This window comes from Crassostrea angulata, chromosome 2, assembly GCF_025612915.1.
Source record: "Crassostrea angulata isolate pt1a10 chromosome 2, ASM2561291v2, whole genome shotgun sequence".
NCBI lineage: Eukaryota > Metazoa > Mollusca > Bivalvia > Ostreida > Ostreidae > Magallana > Magallana angulata.
In genome coordinates, this window is record NC_069112.1 from 58,011,150 (window position 1) to 58,034,056 (window position 22,907).

At 32.7% G+C, this 22,907-nt stretch overlaps 2 protein-coding genes and 1 pseudogene across 2 annotated transcripts; 2 read left to right on the top strand and 1 right to left on the bottom strand.

The window, feature by feature from the left end:
- Positions 1-2,922: 2,922 nt before the first annotated feature.
- On the bottom strand, positions 2,923-6,081 carry LOC128173700 (uncharacterized). The gene is made up of 4 exons (XM_052839370.1): positions 5,794-6,081; positions 4,365-4,552; positions 3,155-3,268; positions 2,923-3,004 (listed from the first exon to the last, which is right to left on the bottom strand). Exons 1-4 carry the CDS (start codon positions 6,079-6,081, stop codon positions 2,923-2,925), a joined length of 672 nt encoding a protein of 223 aa, XP_052695330.1.
- An 813-nt stretch (positions 6,082-6,894) lies between these two features.
- LOC128174561 (uncharacterized) lies at positions 6,895-10,594 on the top strand (annotated as a pseudogene).
- A 10,954-nt stretch (positions 10,595-21,548) lies between these two features.
- On the top strand, positions 21,549-22,907 carry LOC128173716 (perlucin-like protein). The gene is made up of 4 exons (XM_052839382.1): positions 21,549-21,612; positions 21,942-22,027; positions 22,161-22,248; positions 22,601-22,907. Exons 1-4 carry the CDS (start codon positions 21,552-21,554, stop codon positions 22,816-22,818), a joined length of 453 nt encoding a protein of 150 aa, XP_052695342.1. The 5' UTR covers positions 21,549-21,551; the 3' UTR covers positions 22,819-22,907.

Below are 22,907 nucleotides of genomic sequence, written 5' to 3' on the forward strand. Positions count from 1 at the left end.
ACTACATATACTTTACTTTACACAATCTCTAGAGTCGTACACGTACTCCACTTTCATATACATGTATACTACATAAATACATTTATTTTACGGCAACTACTACGCACCTTACTCTGAAATACATACAACATATGTTTACATTACAACAAAACGCATACTTTTACTTTATACTTGATAGTTTTCATATGAGCAAATACTCATTATCATACTTTACTACAAAATACTTCTAAATTACTCACGGAAAATATAAAACAAGGTAATCTGGTCATTTTAGGAAAAAAGAACGGCATTAAATCCGTCTTATTAAAATAATCCGTATTATAAAAATAAAAACAAACTTACCACTAATAGTTGGACTCTGGTCAGTAATACTTATATGTTACATGAAGGATGAAATGAGGGAGCTGGTTGAAAACGTCCGTTCTCTCCAATTGCTACGCCCAGACTGAATTCCTAAATGCACGGGATTAGAACCCGCCCAGTAAAACCAGTTGAGTGAACTTTAAACTTAAATTTACTGAAGTTTAGTTATATGCACAGTGATTTTGGTATGTTGGTGTCCAAGTAGCTTAGTGGACAATGCACTCTCTTCTCACCGCTGCGACCCGAGTTTGATCCCCGTGATCGACAGCGGTTGTACGTGATAGGATATAGCGGTCGCCCGCTTGGACACGTGGGTTTTCTTAGGGTACTCCGGCTTCTTCCCACACCAATGACCCATTCGCGCTAACATCCGTGCCAACGAGAGAAGTTAATATAAGTTGTAGAACTTGTTTATCAATCATTGTAAAATAAATAAAGTTCAGTTTCAAATTTTGGTATGTTTCTATATCCACTTTATCCTTCCTTTATAATAGTAATTTGTTTTCTTTTCTTTTGATGACAACTCATATGTAGTATCTAGAGAGATATGTAAGACGTATTGACACAACAACTCCATTAGAAGTTGACGATGAGAGACTGAATGTAGGAGTTGAAATTATCCAAGCACTGCGTAAATTTTTGCCAATTAAAAAAGGAATAATTTGAATGAAATACAGAATCCTTCCAAATCCTAGTATGTACTATATAACAGGCGCCTAACAAGATGCTACTAGTATTCCCCATGGATATTTAGTTGTGGATTTAAGTCCACAAACTCCAGATGATATTGATGAAGATATCAAATGTTTGATACATTAACATTGTTTATGCACCAAGAATATCAATTAACGCTTTATAAGGGCGCTACCTTCATTTCACTAAGGACATCATGACGAGAGAAAAGAACATTTAATCACTTTCGAAGCTTTTACATGGAGGAAAAAACCCAGAAAAAGAACTCACCAAGTTAAGCCGTAGACTTTAATGAAATGATTTTTCATTGGAGTTATGAATTAACTGAAAGGAAGTATTCCGGTTGACAAGCACACTCAACGTTTTATCGAAAAACATCGTGATGATTTGAGGATCATTGCTGACAAAAAAGTCAAAGAAGATAACAGAATGAAAGCTTTATTGCACTACTAAGTCATAAAAGTACTGACATTCCCATTTTTTACTGATAAACTTAGACATTTACTGACAATGTACTGACATTACTGATAAACTTAGAAAAGTGCTGACGTTTTTACTGACGGTACTGATAAACTTAGAAAAGTACTGACAAACTTAGACAGTACTGAAAAACTAGAAGTACTGACAAGTACTGAAAAGTACTGACCCCATTGTTTTTACTCCTACTGAGTGAAATTTTACCTGATCTTTTATCTTTTATGTAATTTTTCATCATTAATAATTTATAATTAAGCTACATATGTAGTATAAACATGCAGTGTAAATTTTATATAGACTGCATGATGATATTAATTTTGAAGTTTTAAGTGGGTCTGTTATATTTAATTTGTTTATTGTTAAACAAATTATGATTAGAAAAATTGTCTAAATTAAGAAAAAATGTGTAATATGGGGCCTTATTTGTTACACATAGAATTGTGTTGTACAAATAGAAAGGGGGGGGGGGTGTTGGATATGGAGGTTTGCGAATGACTCGGGATGTCACTTTTTTTTTTCAATATTTTGACGTAAAACATCTTAATGTTTTTAATTCAATATGTTTTGCCATATGCAGCGAATCACATGTAAAATTAAAAAAAATGTATATTACATAATTTGATGCGGGATACAACGTAAGGCTAACCGGTATTTAGACCTACCGCGCTAATAAAAAAATCAAGTGAAGGTGCATGGTGACATGGTAAAGACGACTTTGTGTTAACTTTATACCAACATTGGTACAGTTTGTTGGACAGGAATTATTCTGAAAGAAATAATATTGCGCAAAATCTTAACATCACAAAAATATAACTGTTTAATGGATGTGCTAAACACGGTATTCGGATTTGAGGAAATTCGAACTAGATGATTCACTCGTGCACATGCAGATGGGGTGCGTTTTGTGTACAGTAGTGGAAACTGTAGATCTATACTATGGACACCTTGGATATTATTTCAGTGCATTATCGCCTCCAAAAAGATCTATTATAGAGAAGATATAACTGATTGTAATCGACACACGATTGTGTTCTACAAATCGAAGTTACAACGGAGCATGTCCCTTGCCTATGGTGTACCCGGCTGTTACTATCAACTCTTAGAAGCTTGTGTAAGTATTTTTAAATACATGTTTACACAAAATATACACTGAACACAAATGTATGCATTGAACACACACTGATATAAAGTGTAAAACTAAAGAAAAATGTATAACAAGTATGATAATCTAATTTCATTTTATTAAACTTAAAAGCAGAATGTAGAACTACATTAGCTGTACTATATAGAACACACCACTGTCAATACGTAATTTGATAATATTAATTAAAGAGTTCAGTCTTCGTTAGGTAGGATGCTAGATCTTCTTCATCTTCTGGGCATAGAGTGCTAGTCACTGTCCGAGCTGTCACTGTCGGTGTCCTCATGGTGCGGGGGTACGGCTTCCGCATCATCACGGTTGTCTGCGCCACTGAGAACAAAAAAAAAATATATAAATTACAGCATTCTGGTTCATGGAGATGTTTGCAGATGAGTTTTTTAATTTTTTTATTATTTGGAATTAAAGCATACTACATGTAAAGAATGGGTATATAAAATATTGAAAGTTATTATAACATACGTCTCATGTTCCTCCTCCAACAGCCCTGCTGGTTCTCCATCTTTACTTTTGTTGATCTTCCTTTTCCTGCTCAAAAAACTCCTCACTGAAATGCCACTCTTTTGAGCTTCCTTCCTGAAATTAAATAAAACAATTTATGTTATACATAAATATATCAATAATAATACATGTACAACACATGTATCACATTGTTTTTAGCAATTAGTTAATCAGATATAATTTTAAACTGCATAAATGTTAAATCATGCATATTTATAAACATTCTAAGAACTTTATTAATGGAATAAAGTGTTAAGCATCTAACTTTTATTATTATCATTTTATTCTGTTATTACTGTAACAAGTCTTTTAATCATTCATGGAATCACTTTTAATTCACAAAGAAAATTCGATTGAAAAATGCTTGACATTGTATTGAATTAATGTAAATTTGAATTGTGCCTTAAGCTTGCAGAAAATTATCATAATCAAAATTCCATCAACATCTTTTAATTATATTTTTTAAGCAATGAACCTTAAAAGATGTAAGAACTTATATTTTGTTCACCTCTACTTTTTGTATTTTTGCATTAAAGTTTGTTTAAAACAATTTAGATGTATTGATCTTTAATAAAAATGTCAATAATTAGTTTTTTTTAAAATAATTTCTTCTAATTTTAAATTGCTAATTCTAATTGATAACAATAAACAATTTTTCTGATGAATATTAAAATAAAAAGCCTATTTACATTTCCTGTAAGCGTATATAGCCCAGAGGGAAGTTTGTTGATTTCATTGTTATTTAGTTGTTGATTCTGTGTAAATTGGACCGTAAAAAAGAACAATAGGACCTAATTAGGCTAGTGAGACCAACTAACATTGAGAACAGCTACCCTTACAGAAGTATACACGCTGACTTGACTGCAAATAAACAAGTAGTAGTTGATAGCTAGAAATTCCTTAGTATTGATGTAAGATGTAAATTACTGCAAATTTGATCACATTAAATCATGAAGACAAAAAGACTTTAAAATATTAAAAATGTACCATAATTGCTTCTTTTCTAAAGTCTAAACAGTATACAGTTTGTGAGGGATTAAAAATTATAACTGAATTTTGTCTGGGTTGCTCAGTTTTATCTCAAGCGTTATGCTCATTAACTTGAAAGTTACTGTCTATTGGGTGTATAATAATTACAATAATTAATAGCAGGAGCACATTTTCAACTTACTCCTTTTTGGTGTAGAACCGCATCCAGTATATGGATTTCTTCATTCTGGCTTGGATTTTCTGTCTTATTGTTGGAGTTTGAGGCATGTCACAAGAAAAGGAAGTCATCACTTCAGTTGTTGCTGCTTCCCAGTTAGAGTCCTTCTTTCCAGTCAGACTATACTTGGTCACAACACTGTTGACCGACTTCTGCAAGAAATAAGAAGAATTAATTAGTTTGCACAGCTGTTATCATAATCAGTGTATTTTTTTTTTTTTGAAATATTGCATTCATAGAACCATTCATACACATTTTTCTTTGATATATATATATATATAAATTAACACAATTTATCATATTCATGGGTTCTTAACTTCTGATCAATCAATTATGATATCATTTATCCATAAAAGATTAGGACAAGGCTATATTGACTATTTTATTGATTAAATGATCATGGCAGGCCTAGCTACCAAAAGTTATTAATAATTTACCACATGATTATGATTGTCTATCTCTCTCAGAAAATATGTCATTTTTTTACCAAGTTCATAATTTTATTAAAAGCTGTAAAAGGGTTTAGAATGTAACTTAACACCAACAATAAACAAAGTGCTCAATTCTAAATGTAAATGTAGAACAATTCATGAGCCCATCATAGCTGCTATATATTACAAATATATATAATTTCTCTCTCTCTCTCTCTCTCTCTCTCTCTCGCTCTCTCTCATCTGTCGTTAACTAGTTGCTTTATTTTCTTCATTCTGTATAAGTAAGTATAATGCATATGTAAAACTTAACAATGCATACACTACTACTATCATAAGTACAATAAACATGATTGTATATATGTACCTTGATCTTTAATTGAGAGATGCTGTTCATATTCATTTATATACTTCTGTGTATAACTGTATATTTGTGAATAAAATACAGTAACTTCTTAAACTAAACTAACTATTTTATGAAGTGAATTTAGTGAAAACATTTTTAAGCAAGAAATATTCAGTAGAAATTAGTTGTGTGATGTTCACAAGCAGGTAATCAAAGCCTTCAATGAGTCTGTACTTCTACCATCATCCCATTTGCAAATACGAAGGTTTTACTTTTATTTTTTACATTATTTTGAATTCCCTTTTTAAAACTGTCATAATATACATATTCATAAAATACTTAATTTTACTTATGTTATATAATAAGTACAGTACAACTTAATTTGTGCTAGAAAACTGCATCAAGTTATTAATTAGATTTTATTAACAAGTGATTAAATATCAAGGGATTGTCATTGCATGTTGGTATGAAACTTGCTCCTTAATTAAAAATACTTCATTCTTTGTTTCTGAATATTTAACCCATTCTTAATTAAGCCTTTCAAAAATTATCACCCCCCCCCCCTCCCCACACACACACAGTTTGTATTTGTGTGCATCAAATGGATCAACATTACCTGTAGAACTGTGTGTTCATAGGTTCCCCTTGTCCAAAATCCACTGGGATCAAGACCTTGAGGTGTTTCTAGCATTGTCTGGGTTCCAACTGATACTTTGGAAATACTGCATGGAGGATCCTGGCCAACTTTTAGTCGCAAACAACATACACAGTTAAAGTCACAAGTTTTAGCCACACTGGGGGGCACATGATACACAACATTGGACATATTCTGCACACAGCCTGATCCGTTAGCATTGTAGGAAAAGTCCGATTGACTAAACGATAAATTTTGGTAAGGATTCATGATGAACACTGTACATGCACTTTCACCTAATTCCAAAATACACTTCTGTTGGGTATAAACCTTAGCTTTTACAATGTTTTACTTAAAGTGGCACACAGTATTCTATTGGTCGAAAGATTAATGATGGTTTAAGAAACAGCTTAATTTGGTACTAATTAAGGCAATTAAACTGCTCAAAATGAAAGATCTGACCAATTTCAATGTAATTACACTGCAACTAACTTGAGCATGTGTTGAGATAATAAGTTTAAAGAATAAAACAAACGTTACAAATTTATATATTTAATATGAAGTTGATGGACCAAAATATGCCTATAAAACATTGCATTTTTATTTTAAAATGTTTTTCAATTCCTGGAAAATAGTATTTATATGTACCATATTGCAATAATATTAATCTATGTAAGTGATAAGTAATTATTCATAAGAATCAATATCAACCTTTAATGCTCTGTGCATATCATGATTTTAATGAAATATTTTTTTTTAATTCTATCTTTATTATATGTTTTTGTTCTCCTCCTTTGTAGTAATTTTTTTCTTAATGGTAAACGAAATTTTAAGTAATTGTTTAAATATGATATCAATTAAATTGAAAATTAGTTCATGAACTTACAGTGTAATTAACACGACTGAAAAGGGGTGAGGGTCAATTCATTCTATTGGTGGAGAAAATCAGCCAATGAAGCGATAGCTGCACTCTGTGAATTAGCTGACCATCATCTGAGCATAATGTATCTCATAGTATTTTCATGTGTAATGAGAGGTCATGGGTTTTCTGTATACGTGTTTGTTGTATCTGTCCTGTACATTATGTTTGTCCAAGAAAGGAATAATGGTATGTTTTATTGAATTTACCGTGAAGTTTATATTTGGATTAATTTGATTCATTTTACTGAATCAGGGTTACTCAATGTATTATGTCAATAACATATAGTTATCATTAGACAATCCTATGAATTTGAAATGAATATATAACAATTATTTTTTTTTTTTACAATATAGGGCTTAGACTTTGCAAATGCAAATCCTGCTGTGGAAAATGGATCCCAACAAGCTCTTTCTACCGCCATGCTGAAGATGATATAGCAAGGAAACAGAGAGCCCTTTGCCCCAAGTTCAGTTTCGATGAAGATGCCTATAGAGATCCTAAGCTTCAATCACCTCTGTTTGAAGGATCCGAAACCACCATTTTGGAGTCAGTGACTGAACATCTGTATGTTTTCGCTGTAAATCATGGAATGTCCAAAGGAGCTGTTTCTGATGTTTTACAAAGTCATAAAGCGACGCTTCCAAAACCAAATCAATTGCCAGGATCGTTTCAGGAAGCTAAACGGATGATAAAACGTTTGCTGATACCCCTCTCGAAATATGAAGTGTGCATCAATGACTGTGTCATATTTCGAGACAAACACTTGGATTTGGGCCAGTGCCCATCGTGTGGTGAACCAAGGAGGCTGAATGGTTGTGTCCGAAAGTCGTTTACGTACATGCCAATTGGACCAAGACTTGCGAGATGGTTCGGGACATCAAACTTGTGCCAACTTCTTTACGCGGATAAGATTTCTATCAATGGGACATTGACAGACTTTACCGATGGTGATCTTTAGTTACGAATCTTGGTTTCGAGAAGGAGGTGTGTTTGAAAATATTAAAGAAGAACATTGTGTTCCCCTCTCTCTATTTGCGGATGGAGTGAATCCAAATAAACACCAGTCTGATCAGAAGTCTATGTGGCCTGTTATGTTGACTTGGATAAACTTGCCAAGAAATATTCGACAGGTTCTTGGTCCAATGCTGTTAGTGGGAATAATTCCTAGTGGATTAAAGGGCTGTGAACCTAAAACATTGGAGCCAGACTTTGAACTTTTAACAGAGGAACTCCTAGAGCTGACTGGATTCCCTGTTTGGATGTCATACATTGGAGCACCAGTGAAAGTGAAAGTTGCCTTGTTACAGTTCTTGTGTGACATTCCAGCATTCTCCAAAGTTTTACATTTAAGTGGACAAGCAGCCCTTAGATCATGCCCCTACTGTCAAGAGAATGGATATTACTGTCACCATTTAAAGAAAACCATCCATTTGTCAAACAGAAGTTTCTTACCACTGGACGACAGTTTACGAAACTCAGAAGGCTTTGGACTGAAAGAAAGAGACACTAATATTCCTGTGGCTTATTCTAGAGATGAAGAGATACAAAAAAAGAAGGAATATGACACCTTACCGAACAAAACCCAAAAACTGAAACACCAAAAACAGACCGGGCTAGAGGATCATATAACTTCATGAAACTGCCATATCATGACAGAGCCAGTCAAATGCAGCCAGATGGGATGCATACCATTGCAGACTTTATAAATCATCTGATGGACATGCTAACTGGCAAACATGACAGTTCCAGTGTCAGAAACTGTGAAAAAAAAAATCAACCGGTTTCCAGAGATATGGATTCCTGAGGATTATTCAGCATCCACCATGGCAGCATCGCAGAGTACCAAAGAAAAGAAAGAGGATTGGTGAAAATGTGGATCCACTGGACATAGGACACTTTGCTTTGCCACGCACCCCTTGGTCACTCTCAAAGGAAGAAATAAAGACTGCAGATGTAAGAGCGTCCACTATCAGATACAGCACAATGCATGAAGTGACACCGGGACCACACTTTTTTAAACCTTGGACTCTACGTACTATGTGTTCAAAATTACAGGTACGTTTATATTTTCATAAGCCTAAGATTTACATGAAAATAAGTAGTCAAATATTTATATACTTATATGTGGCATGTTTTTTTTATTTTTTTAAATAAAATATACTGGTATATTGATTCATACAAATTCTTAAATATAGTTATACATACTTTTACTTCAAGACAATTTGTTTTTCCTTATAACCAGATTTATTTTAAGTTTTGGATGTAATCACAAGACTGGTAACACCCACTCTGAGCCAACAGGACTTGCCCTTTCTGCAGAAAGATGCTCATACAGCATTAGTTTTATTTGAGAGAGATTTTCCTTTGTCTATGCAGGTATTTAAGGTTTTAGAGATCAGATTTAATTTGCAATTTTATCAATTTGTTTTATGCTTTTAAAATAAACGGTAAATAATACTTCTTTACCAAAGGAACAAGCAAATTAGCAAAAGATCGCTCAAAATCAATCATTTTTGTACATGATTTTTCACAGTTTAATTAGTGAATTACATTAATATAATTTTTTTTAGAACCTCGTCACTCATCTGTTGCATCATCTTGTTGATGGCTTTTCCACCAATGGACCCCTGTATGGGAGATGGCTGTTTGCGTATGAGAGAGCGAATGGATGGATCTCACGACAATGCCTGAAGAAAGGATCCGAAGAATCCACTGTCATGGAGACCTATGCAGTGAGTATTTGGAAGATTTCTAGTGTAATTTCATTAATATTAATCTTAACTCTTATGAACACATTTTGTGCTGCATGTCAATATCTTTAAATTGAGATCATTCTATGCTTAGCTCTCAGTGTCTTATCAATAATATATGTAGCTGCCAGGTCATAGTCACATAGTCATAGTAGCACTGTAGCAGTTCAACTGAAGGTATAAAATGGTTCTGATAATTTATCTGTCAGATTAAGAGATTAACCTACTTAACAACTAAGCAGGTGAAAGTTCGTACCATGAAAGTAGAAAAATTTGTTACCATAAATTATGTATACTATGTACATGTATGTATTATGATTACAGTGTAATGAGTTCTATACATCCTTTATGTGTTCGTATTTAATTCTTTCCAGGTTTATGACTGGTGCATGTACATGGTACTGAGCAAGAAATATGTTCCATCAACATCTACAGTTAAGAATCGCCTTGCATCCATCTGTGACGACTTTGGACCATTGTACAAATTTAATGCTGAATCAGGGACAAAAGTGACTTTGACTAGTGAGATGAAAACACATATGAAGACATTTTACGAATTTGTCTTAAAATTCAACATCTTTCATTTTGAAGAAAAGGTAAAGGAGAAGGTACGATTCCACTCTGATGAAAAAAAACTGTTTTCACAAAGTGCGGCCACATCAAAGAATGGAAGTTTGGTGAAGTTGTTTTGTCCATCCGACAGCAACTTGTTTGGAAACATTCGCAGTCTATTTGAACACAATGTGAACCTGACCCTCAAAACCTGGGCAGTGGTGGATGTTTACCCCCGAGCTGAGAAGAGAGATGGAAGTATTGATGTACCAGACACCGTCATCGGTCAAAGACTTATTCATGTGGATTTAATTTGTGATCCTGCTGTGTATGTTAAAAAAAAATGAGACAATTCATGTTCTTAATTCTTGTTAAAGATTTCTTGTGCAGGAAATATATGTAATGAACACAGTCACTAACTGTATAGGAATGCTTACATGCATAGATGGACCATGGATTGAATGCAACTTGTTTTTCATTACATAATAAGATCAGTATATCTCATTGAGTTTAGTTAAACAGTAACATTCATTATTGATCTTTTAATTGCTAAAACAGTTGTTATATATCAAGTATGAACTTTGTATAATTTGACATGAACATTTTGCTTTTGCAAACCATATGCGATGTGCATCGATATTGATGGACAAATAGAATGGCTTTCATGTAATACTGTTTGATTGTTTGTTGTTATTTCTACAGAGAGAGAGAGAGAGAGAGAGAACATGCAAGTTAGTGAGGGAGAAATTGATATGTTGTCATGCTGTAAATTTTCTATTACTGCCACCAACATGACAACTATCTGCTGGTATGGTCAAAATGCCTGGCATAGCTTCAGTAAAAATAATAAAACAGTAAAAGAATATCAATTAAGAAGAGGTAGAAAAAATGAATTTGTATTTGAGATAAACTGGTTTAGCGTGAAAAAATTCATGCTTATTTGTTGGTGACACTCCTGCTAACATAATTTTCCTGTTATGAAGACAATAATTAAAAAACCCAACAACAACAAACACTGAGATTATATGTGTTACGTGTATAATTACTGTCAATCCAAATAAATCGCAGGTAATTATAATATAATCAATATTAAATTGATATTGTAGCTTTCCCGGTTTTAATATGTAATAGTTTTTTAGAGTAACAAAAAACGTGTGCTAAGATAGACTTTAATTTTCAGTAGAAAGTAATTTATCGCATTTCTTCGTCTCGTTGTTTCACATGTACATGTGTATGTTTACGAAAAAATCTAGTCTACTCAAGCTTTAATGTAGATGGATAGGGTTCATTTTGAGATCTATATTATATCATAAAGACTAAAAAACTGAGATATACTGATAAACACATTCGACCTCTGTCCCAAGCGCTCCATCTTATGTATACGGAAACACAGAGCATTAATATACTATATATGTAAAATACATGGACTCCAAAATCAGGAACGTTTGTGTTTTCTGCGGGGGGGGGGGGGGGGGGGGGGGGGGGGTCTGAGCCATATTTTTGGTAATTATGCACATTTAAGAAATAAGATTTCTCCAGGATGCCAGACTTCCCGAACCCCTCTAAATCCGCGCATTAGATAATACGGTAGATTGAGAGAGCTGTTATGGGTGATCGAATTTATGGATGTTTTGCTCATGGGTGTCAATTTTTTACTGACTTTTTGCTAACAACATAAATATTAAAAAATCCATCAATTTCTTTTTTTTTTTTTTTTTAAAGCTAGGCTCGATTTCTCCTTCAAGCTGCATGGTCCGATTTAAAATCCATAGGTATAGTTTTCAACGATGGTTATGCTAAGTTAGTGTATAATAATAGACATTGCAGTTATTTTCCCGGTCAATTAAGCCATATTTCAATGAAAAAATTTGTTAACAAAACAAGCGACCGAAAAGGAAATCGCGTTATTTAGCCTCATGTTAAAATTCGCCCCTGATGTAGAAACCGGTATGGTTGTTTCACGACTTCGACATCGCTATAAATAACGGTCATATTGTTCAGGTAAATTAAATAAAAACATGTGTACATTTTGTTCACTAATATTACTAAAATTTGCCTTGTTTACAATCAATGCATAGCATGCGGGTTTAATAAACCCAATCATCCGGGGGACGAAACCAAACTTTTCTAAACATTCCCGTGATGCATTTTGGTTTGTTTTTTCGTTTGCCCAAAAATAAATTATTTTATTTATTTTAAATATTTCTACCTTTGAAAGGAGACCGATTCTTCTAATGTAAATAGGAGAAAGTCTATAACTTTCTAAGATAATTGGTTTGTATGGAAAATTATTTGAGACTGTATACGTAAAAACTGACCAAAAAATCGGACCAAGCAGCTAGCTTTCACTTATGAAAATAACATATAAAATTGACATTTTCATGCAAGAAAAATGTTATTTATAAGTTTAATAATAGTTTAATTCTTTATCATTAAAATACATTATTTAAAACAATTTCACACCTTTTAAGCTCTAACGGGAGCAAGAACAATGGGGTCAGTACTTTTCAGTACTTGTCAGTACTTCTCTAAGTTTTTCAGTACCGTCAGTAAAAAGGGTCAGTACTTCTCTAAGTTTATCAGTACTGTCTAAGTTTTTCAGTACTTTCGAAGTTTATCAGTACCGTCAGTAAAAACGTCAGTACTTTTCTAAGTTTATCAGTAATGTCAGTACATTGTCAGTAATGTCTAAGTTTATCAGTAAAACATGGGAATGTCAGTACTTTTATGACTTAGTAGTGTATATATACAATATATTACATAGGGAATTTTAATTTTTACTGGCCGAAAGGGCAACCTTCATGCAGTATATGTATAGATTCAGTCAGTCACACCTGCTCTTGCATGTTTTACCTACATCATTTGGCAATATTATGGAGTTTTATGGGTTTGTAACTGTAACTTCATTTAGAAGATGCACACCTCAAAAATAATTTTGAAAATGTCAATAAAATATGTACCCCAAAAGAGGCTATTTTGCATAAATAGCTAAATGCTCACCAGCTTTACTTCTATATAAAACTCTAAGCCCTCATTAACATGATTAAGGTCACATCCAAACCCATAAGGGAGGTTGTCATGATTTAATAAAAGGAGTATACTGTATACAGTGAAATTCTCACCCCCGTTTTCCCCAAACTCATAGGTGGAAGAAATTAAAATGACAAATTAAAAAAAAATTGGTACAGTTTCTTAACCAGAACTGTGATCATGGTGATTGGGTATATTTAAAATAGGGCTGTGTATTGAGCAAAAAATCGGACAGCAATGCCAAACAAAGTGAATTTTATTTTTGGCCCAATCGTACCTAACCAAGAACTATTACTTTAAACTGGGAGACAATCTTAAGTATGGACAATTAGCCTCATAATTGAGGGACAATCCTAGCTAGCAAAGTACTATTACTTTAAACTGGGGGACAATCTTAGCTCACAAAGTATAGACTTTTAGCCTCATAATTTACGGACATTCCTAGCTAGCAAAATACTATCTATTTAAACTGGGGGACAATCTTGGCTCCCAAATTATGGACAGTTAGCCTCATAATTTATGGACAATATTAGCTAGCAAAGTACTATTTCTTTAAACTGGGAGACAATCTTAGCTCAGAAAGTATGGACAATTAGCCTCATAATTTACGGACAATTCTAGCTCTGAAAGTACTACACGACTTTTGTATTTCTTTTATCTGGGGGACAATCTTAGCTCCCAAAGTATGGACTATTAGCCTCATAATATAAGGACAATCTTGGCTAGCAAATGACTATTACTTTAAACTTGGGGACAATCTTAGCTCCCAAAGTATAGACTATTAGCCTCATAATTTACGGACAATCCTAGCTAGCAATGTACTATTTCTTTAAAGTTGGAGACAATTTTAGCTCACAAAGTATGGACTATTAGCCTCATAATGTACGGACAATTCTAGCTAGCAATGTACTATTTCTTTAAACTTGGAAACAATTTTAGCTCACAAAGTATGGACAATTAGCCTCATAATTTATGGACAATCTTAGCTAACCAAGTACTATTGCCTAATTGGCAGATAATGTATTGACTTTATCTATTCATTTACCTAAATATATCATGGCTATCAGTAAAAATACACAACTTACAGTAAAAATACACTAATTACAGCATTTTAATCAAATACCATAATGAAAAGGTAGTGAAAAAATAAGACAGAGCTCTCAGCAACAGATTCATAAAAACCTAAAACAAACATTTCCTTTTTCTTCACCTCAAAAGCTTCAGTCCATTAATAGTTGTTTCTAGAATCCTTTATACATTTCCTCAAACCTGTCACATGTCTATCACTCAATTCTTGGATAAAAAACTTCAAAACTTAAAATCTCATTGTTTTAAATGCGTTGGCTCTTTCCCTGGTACTTTTCTCTGTAGAAACAATTAGTACAGGGACATTTAACAAAAATATTGCTCTTTACAACTGTACACTCACCTTAAGATAAGAATAAACTTTTCAACATGGAAATCAGAGAGGATACAAAATGCAGGACAAGCATAGAATGCAGGGAACGAAAAAAAAGTTAAACAACAAAATCCATGTATATATATTTCCAAAACATCCATGTCAAAATCTGATCAAAAAGAGCATGTTTCCGAGTAGTCATAAGGAGAATGAAATAATATAAATCCAATTGGAATATCCTCCATCTTGAGTTGAAGTTTCTGTAGCTCTTTATTTTGTCCAGCATTATTACTTCCTGTGATGTCATGCAAATATTCTGATTTCAACCCTCAGTTCATGGACCTTTAAATACTTAATATTTATCCTTTTTTGTACTCTTCATGAAGTGAAGTAAAATCTGCTTCTGACATGATAATATTTTGCTTTGTTATTCTATCATTCAAACCATGAAATGCCATTTTCATATAAATTATATACACATACCCACAAGTTGAAATTTATAATTTGGAGAATTTTGAGCTAAAGTGACGTCATCATAATCACAAAAATAAATGAAAACATAAAAATTTAACCATGAGAAAAATTCAAACACTGCATTATCTGCCTCTAAATATGTCAAATGTACATGTAAATACAGAAAACATTATTTTGTACTACAAATTGTACATGAAGCTAGGGTAAACAGCTATCCGGGTAAACTACCGTGTTAACGTGACAAAATATTCAATACAAAATTTCACATCATATTATTGATGAAGGATGAATGAAATAACTCAATGCTGATTTGGGACAAATAAATTCCTATATGATAAGAAACATAGTCAATAACCTACCTCACTCACTGTAGGGGGTTCAAGTGAAATCTCCAGCTATTTACTTTCGATTCATGTTTAATTATATTGAAAGAGGAATCTTTTACAAAACCAAAAAACTTTATTTCATTGAAATATTCCATCTAGAAGCAAAGATATAAGATTTTAAAGTTGAGTATTGTACGGCTTTTTGTAATGATTTATATTATGCAATGTGTAGGAAAAAATGGCACCAAAATTGTAATTTTTTTTGCATTTTTGCTATTTAAATTTCCAAATTAAATATAAATCTTGTTTAAAGTCTTAGCAAACTGTATATTTTTAAAATTGTCATGTTTCAAGCTGTATTTTAATTGCATCATAATTTGCATAATTTCAAAATGGCCGCCAAAATGGCGGAAATTTGCATATTTCCAAATATGGTCATCAGGTAAGTTATACACAAAATATGAAGATTTATCTAAATATAATTCCCGCAAGTAGTTAAAATTTCCTATAAAATATGTTAAGTAATTTATTAGTTTTAAATATTGATGCTTAAGATAAATTTTTGTTATTAATTAACTTTAATTAATAAAAGTAATTACCATCAATTGCTAATAATACATGTATATATCAATTATAACTATATATGTGTAAATTTTAAGTGACATATTATTAGAAACTAATATAATGACCAAAACAAAAAATCCAACAAGTATCTTAGTCTTGTATATATATTTAATAATTTAGATACATTACATATTAGGGCCTTATAGATATATTACATGCAAGCAAAGTACATGTACATGTATTATGTTATACAGTGTGTCTAATCTTGAATTATTATTTCACCTTTTTGGAAATCAATTAACAATGGGAATTCACATGCTTCCATATCACCTTCATACAAGCATTCATACTTTGTCATCCTTCCATTCAATCTTTTTACACACAAAACTTCCCCCTTGTACCAACAAACTTCATTTGAAGTTTGATCTTTTAATTTATGAAGAATTTTCTTTCCAACTAATTTGGAAGGAGACTCAATAAAACTTGGAAGAAGAAGTGATTGTTGTTTGATTGTTATTTTTCTCCTATTTTCTTTTAGTCTCTCAGCTAAATTTGTTTTTGATTCATTAAATTTTTGTTCAACCTGACTTAAAGGATGGTAAGAGAGTTTAGAATTTTCAGACACCTCTTCCAAATGTTCATTAATTTGCATAACTTTTACCAGATTATGTTCTAGATCTTCAATAGAATACACAACGCCTTTACTGCTTTGTTGAAAAATATTTTTAGGGCCTTTGCTTGAAAGAATATTTTTTCTAAACTGCAATTGTGCAACTAATGCATCTCTTAACAGCTGGTCTTTGTTAGATTCTTGAGACACCTTTAATTTGTAAGACTGGATGTCATCTCTTTTCTGCCATAAACCACCAACATCTGTCAATTTATTTGTTAGCTTTACCTTTTGGTTGTACATTTTATTTTCTTGCATGACTCTTTTTTCTTGTTTAGCTCTTAAAATTTCAAGTTTTGTTTCATACAAAGACCTTTGTCTTTTTTTTATTAACTCCATTATTTCAGGTGCAGATTTTCTTGCATCATTAATAATGGAGTTTTTTTCACTATTTGAAAGAGAATTTAACCAAGTAGATGTTTTATTATTAGTCCACATGATTACAGACTCATATGCAGTTGTAGAAGCTGATGGTTTAAGTCTCATTAAAACATCTAGTTGGGCAAAATCTCTTTCAGAACATGTGTTTGTTGTTGGTACTGCAGCGGCTCTCAATTGATCAGTTTCAGATGGTTCATAATATATTCCACCAGGAAGTTGATCTTTTGCTTGCCTCTCAAGTATCAACAACATGCCACCTAAAGCCAATTCTAAAGCCATTTGAGTATATGTTTCAAATACTGCATCATCTGTGTTCTCAAAGAGAGAATCATACACCTCATCTTTATGCACACTCTCCTCTGGAAAAATTAAATGGCCTTCAAGAAGAGGTGATGCATCTTGTGACAAGTCTTGTAAGTTCAACTTCATGTTGAGAAGCACAGGGTTCAAATCCAAAATATTTTCTGTTTTCTCAATAACCCTCCAGAAGGGACCTGTAATTATTTTGTCTATGATACCTAAAGCTCTAAGACTGCTAGTGTAAACTTTTTCATTCACATCAAAAGAAATGCTTTTCAACAATTCATTAGGATCTGACCAACTGTCAAGAAATGTTTTGATATCTGCTAAATGGTGATATGTAGCCCCAGCTGCATAAAAAAGATGGTTAAACCTATGTCCTCTAAAGGTTATAAGTTTATTTTTTACACCTTTTTCTTTCAAGTGGGTGGAGAAGTGGGACCCCACTCCTGACTTTTCACAGCCATGCATTGTTAATGCCTTGCTAACTGTTCTAGTCAGTCTTGAGGCACCACTTTCCTTCCAATCAAAACTGTAAGGATTCTTTCCTGAACAAACATTGTTTTCAAAAACACTTAAACACTTGTCAACTTCACTTGCCATGTTTACAAATACATGCATTTTGCAAAAAAATGATGCCACCCTCCCCATTTCTTTTCTGTTAATTTCTGGCATTTCATCCCAATTCTTTAGAACATCAGGAAGAAGACTTTGCCGCAATTCCTCTAACTGTCTGTTAAAAACTGGGTTTGTTGCACCCTGGTCTGACATTGTTGAAATAATAGTTGCTACAAGTTTAGAGAAAGATTTGTCTTCATTATGTAAGCAGTTTGACAATTCAGAAATATTTGCTTGAAAAGCTTTCATCAGACTATCAGCATCTGCACTGCCAATTTCAGTCATTCCAATTGAGTAAGACCTATGTTCAGGTGTGGTCAATTGAAATGACTGAAATTGTTTATGGAACTTTGAAGTTCCATCCTGATGCAGACAGTTACCTTTCATATCACCTATGTCACATGAATTAACCATGGCATCTACAACCTGACACTGGGCAATACGTTTTGCTTCAATAAGCAACCTAGACCTAACACCAGCACTTGGAAGTCTCGACAATGTTTTGCCTGTAATATTTTTTAAGACGGTTTGAATTACTTGATTTACTTTTTTGCAACTAACACCGCACTCAGTTGTTAGTGTCATTATTGTTTCACGAATTTCATTTGTGTACTTCCCATCACAGAAAGAAGTTATATTAGACTCATTTAATAGAACATTGTTGATTTCTTCAAGCTCTATTATCTTTTCCTCTTTAATTTTGATTTCCTGTCTCAGTTTCATAATTTGTTCAACATTTTCAGAAATAAAATTGTCAAATTCATTTTCCCTTTTTTTGTTTAATCTACAAATCTTAACCAGCAGATTTCTCTTTTCTTTTTTGAGGTTCTCTACTTGTGCATTCTTTCTTTCACTCTCTTCTCTCAATTCTTGCATTTCTTTCTCTTTCTCTCTTAACACTTCATTCTTATTATCCAGTTCAATTCTCTGATTTTCTATTCTCTGATCTCTACGTTTCAACTTCTTGTTTGAATTTCTGGCATCAAGTTTTCTAACTTTTTCTTTTAAAAGTTCAAAATGTTCTAAAGATTTATCTAGCGTTTTTGACAAGTCATCATACTTTTTTTCCCAGTGCTTACACTCTCTCTCTAACACTTTCAAATCTTTAGTTTTTGACAATGTTTCTTGATGTTTCAATGTACAAGAATCTAACACTCTCAATAACAAATCAATTTTTTTTTCATAATGAAATATTTGTAAATTCAAATTGCACAGTTGTTCTTGTTCATCAACAAGCTCTCTCTTTAGCTGGCGGTTTTCAAACACATCTTTTGTTTTGTTGACAAGATAATTCAGCTTCTGAGTTTTGATGTTGTCATCAAATACTGGAAGCTCAATGTTTGGAACAGGAAATTCAAATTCTTGGCTGAGCAGTTCTGATAAGCCTTCTGCAATTTTGTTTTTCTTTAGATCCTTGATTTTTTTCTTTAATCTAAATATCTTTGTGCGAAAAACACGCACAGAGCAATTTTCCCACTTTGAGGTTGGGTATTTGGTTTTAAGAAATTCAAGGTTTTCAGGAAAGCTTCTCTCTCCATCAAGACATTTGATGATATCTCCATTTGTTGGGCATTTTTTTTCCAAATCTAAAATTTGATACCAAAAATAAAAATAAAATAGAAATTTTTATTTTTTAATAAACCATTGCCAAATTATTTTTTGACATCATATATTTTTTTAATTGACCAGTTCACTGTCCAGCAGTTAACACAGTTTGATTGCTTGATATTTGCCAGCAAATATCAAAAACAGATTTTAAGGAATATCTTTTAGTTTTCACACCGACCAGCAGTGACATTCATGAGGATGGATGACCAGCACACACTTCTGAAAATATAATAAATATGGTGCAGCAAAGTATCTTTACTATAAATTATTGGTTCACCAAACATGTTGGTATACAACCACACTACACAATAAGATACATGTACATATATAATAAATATACATACATGTGTATACATATAGGTACATGTACATATCTGTGCTAATGAAATCAAACTATAATATATCAAAGTTACATTATGTAAATAAAATAAGAATTATTGTACTCTATATAATTTTGGAGCTTAATTGCAAATATTCATTTACAGTTTTATAAGAGTGACAAAATCAAAAATTCTTTTGGTATATGATAATTGTAAATAATGTGATTTTACTATTAATTTCTATAGGTGAGTAAAAACTTTTAGCTTTTTAATTTTGAAAGTTTAAATTTGGAATTCCAAGTAGTCTTGCAATTCAAAAATGTTTCATAATAAAATATTAGTTTAAAAAAAACCCTTTGTTTTTATACCACGGAATTCGGAAGAAACTCTATACTATGAGTATGATGTATAAATATAGGCATGACGATGAGAAAATTCGAATTGCACAGTAAAACTTTTAAGTTATCTTAGATTAGCAATATACTAATAACAATTTTACTTAATAAATTTGAAACATTTATATCAATACAGCGTTTAAAAATGCACGTGAAGACTTGCCTATTCTGATGTCTGTTATAACGTTCGCTTCTGCCATGTCGCCGATGTTGACGTCGGTAAGGTTATCAAGGTCATGTTTCACTGGGGATTCCGCGGCGGCCTGATAATAATAGCAGGAAACTAAATAGACATTCTTACGGGGGAAATCATAAGATTTAAGATTCTGTGTGAATTCTTTTCATTGAAACGTCGCTTACCATATGGAATTCACGAAACATACAACGCAGTGTCTTTGGGCCTTCGTGTTTACATCGGAGAGGGGGAATTCCAGTCTATATTCAATCTGTAGTTTGTAACCTCTTCCCTGATTGGCTGATATATTAGCTGTCATTACGTATAGCTTGCGGAAATCCAATCAAACTGCGCGACTTGTGCAAAAATCGAGCAAAACTAGCATCCAAGTTGTATTACAAATGCTAAAGACGAAAAACCGAGCATTTTTGACTACGGGGAAATATAACTAGATATAAAAGATGACGTTTAAAAATTAGTACCATTTAAAAGAGCAACTTATTTACGTTGCATTTATGAAAAAATTCAGACTTTATAAAAGTGAAAGAAAAAGTTAAAGCGAGTTCAAAATCGTCAATTTTACTCCGACTGAACCGAAAATTACGACGTCACGCCAGGTAAACTGAACCCCCTACTCACTGTCCTATATTCAGCAGCTGGCAAGATGGCTTCCCTTCTCTGCTTTGTCATCAACTTTCGGAACCCCTCGGTAATGTTTATAATAGACATTCAAAAAAGAGCGGGAAAACTTAGGATTGGGTAAAGAGAGATAACTCTTTCACTCTTGTCCATATAATGGACAAGTGCTGTGTCCAAGATTTACGAGTTTTTTTTCCCATTATGAATATTACCTCACAAAGTGTAACTAGGCAAATTTTGGAGTCAGAATTAGGAGTTAAGCTCGTAATTCCACATTAACACCTTAGTTTGGACAGGGCAAATTTTTTAACTCGTAAAGTCTAAACACTAGCACGGACAGACGGACAGACGGACAAAGTGATTCCTATATACCCCCCGAAACTTCGTTTGCGGTTGGTTTAATAATAATTCTACTTTGATATTTGCAAAACGATATCCCTGTATTAACCGCGGGTCTGCAGAAGTATAGTAATATAACCCAAACATGTGTTACTATGGTACTCAATTTATTGGTAATATAAAACATCCAGACACGCGACCTATATATATGTATAACCTACAGGACTTTATTAGCGCGATCAATGACTGAAATTCACAAAGTGTGACAGATCTACAGAATGGATAATTCACGACATTTATTATTTGTGTTAACCATTGTTCTAGCGAAAACAACAGCAGGTATTTATTTACTGACACGTTGTATTCAACACGTATGCAAAAAAAATGAATCTAATGAAGTGTTTAAATTGTATAATAGTTTTAAATGGTCATTGAATTTGTTTATCGTAAACCTTTTTTTTGGCTGACTAGACACTTCTACTATTAGCAAGGTCTTTAAGGAAGCACATGTAATGCATCAATGAAATGTAACGAAAATTTCTTTACGGAATTTTAAAACACGTACCATAATGCGTTCATATACTTAATACTTCAGTTTCATTTGCCTTATTTGAATGTTGTTTTTCATTGCCGATATTGAAAAAAATAAATATAATTTGTATTTAAAGGTAAAGTTTGTCAAAAAGGATGGGCACAATTTAAGAAAAACTGCTATTATTTTTCATCCGGGGACGCAACATTTAAAGACGCTACGGTGAGAATGAGTATTTTATTATGCATTCTATATCGTTCGTTCATTAAGTAGAATGTGTACCTGCGCGACCTAATGTTTCTAAATTTTTCAACTGAAATCAAAGTAAAGTGGTAGTTTATTTTTTTTTAAACAGATATCCTGTATCTCCATTGGTGCTGGTCTGCTGGAATTCCAAAACAAAATAGAAGAGACATGGGTGGATTTACAAATCAAACATAGAGGCAATATAAAATTTAAGGATCATATTTATTGTTGACAATCATCTGACATGCTGAAAATGTTTTTAATATTTATTTGTATATTATATACAGGATCTATAAAAAAAAATCAAAAGGCAAGTGAAATGAATAATATGTATCAAATCGTATTTTAGAGATTTATATACCTCATGGTTTTCGCTAATGAAGGGCGTTTAAAACATTACATTTCATTACATTAAATATGACATAGAAAACTTCAATGCTGAATATTCGATAATTTACCCCCTCAACGGGAGAGGGCTACATTATGGAATGCATTACATGAATGGAAAACTTAAGGAAAATACAATAACCGTTCTCTGTTTGATTCCAGGTTATACTAAAGGTGTCTGGTTGGGATACAGTGACATTCAGAAGGAAGGTCGTTATGTTTCTATGTCCAATGCAGAGGAACTTGGCTACAACAACTGGCATAAAACGGAACCCAACAATGCTGGTGGCATTGAGCACTGTGCTGCTATACATGTCCAATACGTTGGCTGGGTCGATGTCCACTGTACAGCAAAATTTAATTTTGTATGCAAGAAATAAATGAGCTTGATAAATTAAATGTTGTTCAGTGTTTTACAGTAAGTTATACTTTATTATTTTGGAAAGTTTTATACTCCTATAGGAATAAA